General features: G+C 53.3%; 1 protein-coding gene across 1 annotated transcript; it reads left to right on the top strand.

Annotated features, from left to right (window-relative positions):
- On the top strand, positions 1 to 4005 carry C3H2orf68 (chromosome 3 C2orf68 homolog). Its single transcript, XM_036748075.1, has 4 exons — positions 1 to 243; positions 858 to 1021; positions 2384 to 2535; positions 2860 to 4005. Exons 1-4 carry the CDS (start codon positions 137 to 139, stop codon positions 2980 to 2982), a joined length of 546 nt encoding a protein of 181 aa, XP_036603970.1. The 5' UTR covers positions 1 to 136; the 3' UTR covers positions 2983 to 4005.
- Positions 4006 to 5502: the final 1497 nt, after the last annotated feature.

Below are 5502 nucleotides of genomic sequence, written 5' to 3'. Positions count from 1 at the left end.
GAGAAGAGGGGCCAATGGGGCCGAGGAGGGGCCGCGCGCGGGGGCGGGGGGAGGGGAAGGCTACCGCGAGTGACGGTTGCTCCGGCGGCGGGGGCGGCGTTGGCTTTTTTTCCCCCGGAGGTCCCGCAGCGCCCAGATGGAAGCGGAGCCGGGCCCGGGCCGGCGCTGCTGCTGCAAACCAGGGGGGCGGCTGGACATGAGCCACGGCTTCGTGCACCACATCCGGCGGAACCAGATCGCCCGGTGCGGCCGGGCGCGGACCCTGCCCCGGGCCCTCCCCGTCCCCCCCCCCCCCCGCTGCCCCCACGTCCCTGCCCCCAACCCCCGAATCCCCGGGTCTCAGCTCACTGTCCTAATTTGGGGCCTCTGGCCCCTTCCCCGCCCCCATCCCTTGTACCCTGGGCTCCCGGCTCTCTGTCCTCCTGACCCAGTTCCTCCCTGCCCCTGCCCCAACCTGGGCCCTCCAGCCCTTCCCCGTTCCTACTCCCTCCTGGTCCCCAACCCTGTTTCTCCACCCTGCCCCCTCAGCCCCCGGGTCCTTCCCCCATCCTGTCTCTCTGACCCAAACCTTTGAATGCCCGGGTCCCTGCCCTCGGTCCTAGTCTCGACTCTCTGGCCCGTTCTTCGACCCTTCCCCGGGTCACTGCCCCCTGCTGCCAGCCCCTGCCCCTGTGCCTCCCCTTCCCCCCTGGAACCTTAGGCCCCTTCCCCATCCCCTCCTTCTGGGTCCCCAGCCCCCTAGTCTCTGCCTCTCCTTCTCCTAGCCGCTATCTCCCCCCAACCCCAGAGGCCTCCCTTCTCGGGGCCACTCTGATCCCTGACCTCTCCCCCATGTCCCCTCTCCATCCCCCCCGCAGAGATAATTACGACAAGAAGATGAAGCAGGCAGCCAAGGAGAAGGTGCGGAGGCGACTCACCCCCGGCCCTACGAGGCCCCGAAAGCCGGACCAGCAGGTGTACTTACCCCGACGACGAGGCGAGGCCAGGCTGAGCCGTCCTGGGGCCTCCCCTGGGACCCGGGGTAAGAGAGCTAGCGAGATGGGGCTGCGCCCCAGGAGCCTCTAACTGGCAGTGTATGGCTGGGCAGGTCCCCTGGGAATCTCTCTGGGCCCTGGATCTCCTCATTCGTAAAACCAGGAAGTGGGACGGGATGCAGTGGGTAGAACTTCAGGCTAGAGTCAGGAAGACCTGAGTTCTAGTCTTGCTAGTGTCACTTTATGGCTGGGTGACCCTGCACAGAGGGAAGGGGAAGTACTGTAGGTAGTGGGGAGGCATGAGCATCACAGGTTTAGAGCTGGAAGAGGCCATGAAGTTCAGCTCCCTCCTTTTCCAGATGGTCCAAAAGGTTCAGTGATTCACAGGGTTTCACAACTGGGAAGTAAGAAGCAGGGAAACTGGACTTGGCCTCAGGAAGATCTGGTTCCAATCCTGTCTGTCATTTGCTAGCTCTGTGACCTTGAGTAGGGTCTGTAAAATGATGAGATGGGACCATCTGATCTCAGTCAGGAAGACCTGAGTGTGAATCCTGCTTTACACACTTACCAGATGTGTGACCCTGGGCAAGTCACTAAGCCTCAGTTTACTCATCTGTAAAATGAGATGATGGCTCACATCTCCCAGAGTTGCTGTGAGGATAGAAAGGGGCTAGTAAATGTTTATTATTATTATCAAAATTTAATAGGATCCTAGATCTAGAAATGAGAGAGACCTCAGGTCTCCTAAATAACTGCTCATTTTACATGTAAGGAAGCAGGCCCGGGAAGGGTGACTTACCCAAGGTCACAGTTCATGAGCATGAGCGTGATTTGAACCCAAGACCTCTGACCTCAAAACCAGCGCATTCCTTCCTACCAGGCTGCTTCCTTACGGATGACTCAACCATAAGGCAGGACTTGGAAGCAAAAGATTTGGTTTTAAATCAAGGCTTGGTGTTTGCTCTAACAATTATTGACTAAGTTAATGCCTCTGGGCCTTAGTTTCTTCATCTGTCAAAAGGGGACATAAGTATGGAATAGGGCTTTTGCAAGGTGAGAGAATATATATGAATCACACTGTAAACCTTAAAGTGCTACAGAAATGTCCACTATTGTGGACGTTTGGAGGAAACTGAGGCCCAGAGAGAGACAAAGTAAGGGCCTTGATCAATACCCCTCGTATTAATGACAGTCACCCAGATACCCCCATCCCTGTACTTGTCCTTCCCAGGCTTCTTGGGGACAGCAGTCACCAGCTGGCCCACCTGAAGGTTGTCATCTGGGGTGAATGGGGAAAGATACTGTTTCCAGGAGCATTCCCTACTTGTTTCTTTGACTATCCTCATTCTCAGTCCTCTTACACTGCTCCTTTCTCCTTTCCCCCTCACCACTGGTTTCTCTTGGGCCAGATACAAATTTCCCTGCATGCAGCCTAGACTATGGGGAGTCCAGCGAGAGCAGCAGCAGCGGCAGCTCAGACCCAGAGCCCCCCAGCCTCCAGCTCTTCTGCCTAGAATACGAAGCTGACAGTGGGGAAGTCACATCTGTCATCGTGTATCAGGTACAGCATAGGAAGGCCATCAGCTTGAAGGGGTATGCATCCACCTCCTGCCAGGGCAATGGACACCTAGGTTTCCTGGACTGGAAAAGGAAGAGGGATGGATGCCTTCTGTGGCCCACAGAGGACAGCTCAGTATGGGATACAGGAGTTGCTGGGAACATGTATCTAGGATCCCCAGGAAGGGACAGAAACCTCAGAAGAACCATGAGCCAAGTAGATGTGAGGGTTTTGTCCTAGGGACAGGGCCGGTTCCCTTATGCCCCTGCCCCATAATGCCCTGCTCCCTCCCCAAACCCAGAAAGCTGACCTACCTCTTCTCCTCAGGATGATGATCCAGGAAGAGTGAGTGAGAAAGTCTCAGCCCACACACCCCTGGACCCACCCATGCGAGAGGCCCTCAAGATTCGAATACAGGAAGAGATGGCAAAGCGGCGGAGCCGACCCTGAGTGCCCGCTTTCCTGGGACTAGACAGACTCTCTTGGCTGTACCATCAGAGCTGGAGGTTTACCCTGCCCCCTTTACCCTGGGGATTCCAGGCCCAGTATGGCCTCCCCCTCAGCTGCTCTGGCTTTTGGAGAAGTGTCCACTGCCAAGCTGGCCCCTGGCATCTCCTTTGCTGTGACTCCTCTGCCATCTCACCACAGACCACAGCTGCCTGGGAGTTGCAGAGAAGCGTTTCTCTGGCCTTGTGTCCTGCTAGCTCGAATTCCCGAGATGTGCCACCCCCAATCAAGAGCCCCACCTCTCCCGGGGTTGGTCCCCTAAGCCCTGTGCCAATCAGTGTGCTCCCTTTTCTTGGGAGGTTCATGCCCTCCAAATTTGTGCTTGTGTTTGGGAAAGTTCCTCCTCATGGCCCTGCTTCCCCTTACCAAACTCCCAGGGTGTTTTCTCAGCCCTGGTTCCCTCCATTTGCCTCCTTTCATTTTCATGTCACTGTCTCAGGTAGGACCCCAAAGCTTCCCCACCACATCCACAGCCTTGCAGCAGCTCTTGGCCTACACAGCTGTTTTCTCACTTTGAGATCTACCAGGGATCTAGAGAGAGAACTTTGTGCAAAACCCCAAGAATGTTAGGGGATCAGCAAGAGCCGCAAGTATTCCAATCGCCCTCCCTAGCAAGGAAGCCCTGCCATGCCTGGCCCATCAAAACTATCTCAGTGGGGCCGAGATGCCTCTGAAGACATGAGATGAGGCTAGAGAACATCGGAGAATGGGATTACAGAGACTCTCCAAATTAACGAGAGGAGGGGCTGGCCAAACAATAATTATCCAATTGGAGGCCTACTGCTCCTTCAGCTTTTCTTAAAAAAAAAAAAAACAAACAAAAACTCAAACCCTTGCCCAGATCAAACGCAGAGATCCCTTTGTCCTTCCCCTCCCCAACTCTGCCATCTTGCATCTCCCACTTTGAGTGTATAAAAGTATGTCTGAGATTCTTAGAATAAAGGTACCAAAGGAAAAGTTCTCTCAGCTACTGAGCATTCTTCTGATTAGCTGGGCTAGGCTTTGAGCTGAGAAATGGGTCCTGGTATTTCCACAGTATCCCCCACCCCCCAACAGACTCAGAGCTTGCCTGCCAGGAGCATCACCTGCTTCCCAGAAGTCAGCCTGGCTCCAATGAATGAGGTGGATTTGAAGTGAATCTCCGAAACTATGGAACAAAAAAAGCAGGGTCCTGAGAATGCTGCTGTGTACACTCCTTCCTCTCAGAACCTTCCCTGTCCATTAGGACGGACTCCCAGCAGCTTTCTTAGAACCATGGTTGGCGTAGGCCTCCTACTACGAGGTGGAGTCAGGCAAACACTTAGAACATATATAACATTTAGATTAGAAACAAAGTCACAGTTGTAAACTCAGATGACTAAATGAGAGCTAACTAGGATTAGGTAGCTCAGTGGATAGAATGCTGGACCTGAAGTCAGGAAGACTCGAGTTCAAATGTGACCTCATGCTTATGAGCTGTGTGACCCTGGGTATGTCACTTGTCCTCTGCTTTTATCCACTACCACTTCAGTATCCTTGTCAAGAAAACTCCATGGACAGCAGGGTCCACAGTTGGACACGACTGATCTTGACTAAACAAAAGTAGGATGAATGAAGTGAGGCAGAGAGGTGGTGAAGTGGACAGAGTGAAAGGCCTGGAGTTGGGAAGACCTAAGTTCAAATCTGGCCTCAGACACTAGTTGTGTGACCCAGGAAAAGTTGCTTCACCCTGTTTACCTCAGTTTCCTCATCTGTAAAATGAGCTGGAGAAAGAAATGGCAAACCACTCCAGTGTCTTTGCCAAGAAAACCCCAAATGGGGCCACAGAGAATCAGACTGGACTAAACAACTGAATGGATGTGGGACATAAGGGCTAAAAGACCTGCCCTCCCAAGTGGAGATAACACATATACCCTAAGTCACCCCTAGCCCAGAATACACCTTTGAGGGCCTTCAGGTTTGGCTCCGGGTAGAAGGAAAGGGTGTTAATAAGAGAAAATCACCATTCCCCATGTTCCCTCGAAAGGGCTGAAAGTGTCTTTTTAATGCCAACATTAGAAGCCCCTGGAGAGGCCTAGTGGATTGATTAGGCTGGCTCAGGGCAAACCATTCAAGTCTCCCTGGGGTACACAGAGAAACAGTAATAGGTTTCATTTGGGTTAGAAGACATCGCCCCCAGGGCTTTTTTAGCCTGGGGCCCCCAAGGACATGTTGCCTGTCAGAGCTGTATTACCCTGGACAACAAGAAGAATAAGGGCCTGAAAAGGCACATCAGACTAATTTGTTTCAACATGACATAGGCCAGGGGTTCTTAACCTCTTTGGTGTCCTAGACCCCTTTGGCTGCCTGGGAAAGCCTACGGACTCATGCTCTGAATGTTTTTAAATGCATAAAATAACAGGATTACCAAGTAGGCCCATTTCGTTGGAATACAGCTTTCAAAACAAACATTCATGGCCCCCAGCTTCCCTGGTATCCCTATTT

The sequence above is a fragment of the Trichosurus vulpecula genome, chromosome 3 (assembly GCF_011100635.1).
Source record: "Trichosurus vulpecula isolate mTriVul1 chromosome 3, mTriVul1.pri, whole genome shotgun sequence".
Classification (NCBI taxonomy): Eukaryota; Metazoa; Chordata; class Mammalia; order Diprotodontia; family Phalangeridae; genus Trichosurus; species Trichosurus vulpecula.
This window is presented reverse-complemented; position numbering and strand designations above follow the sequence as displayed.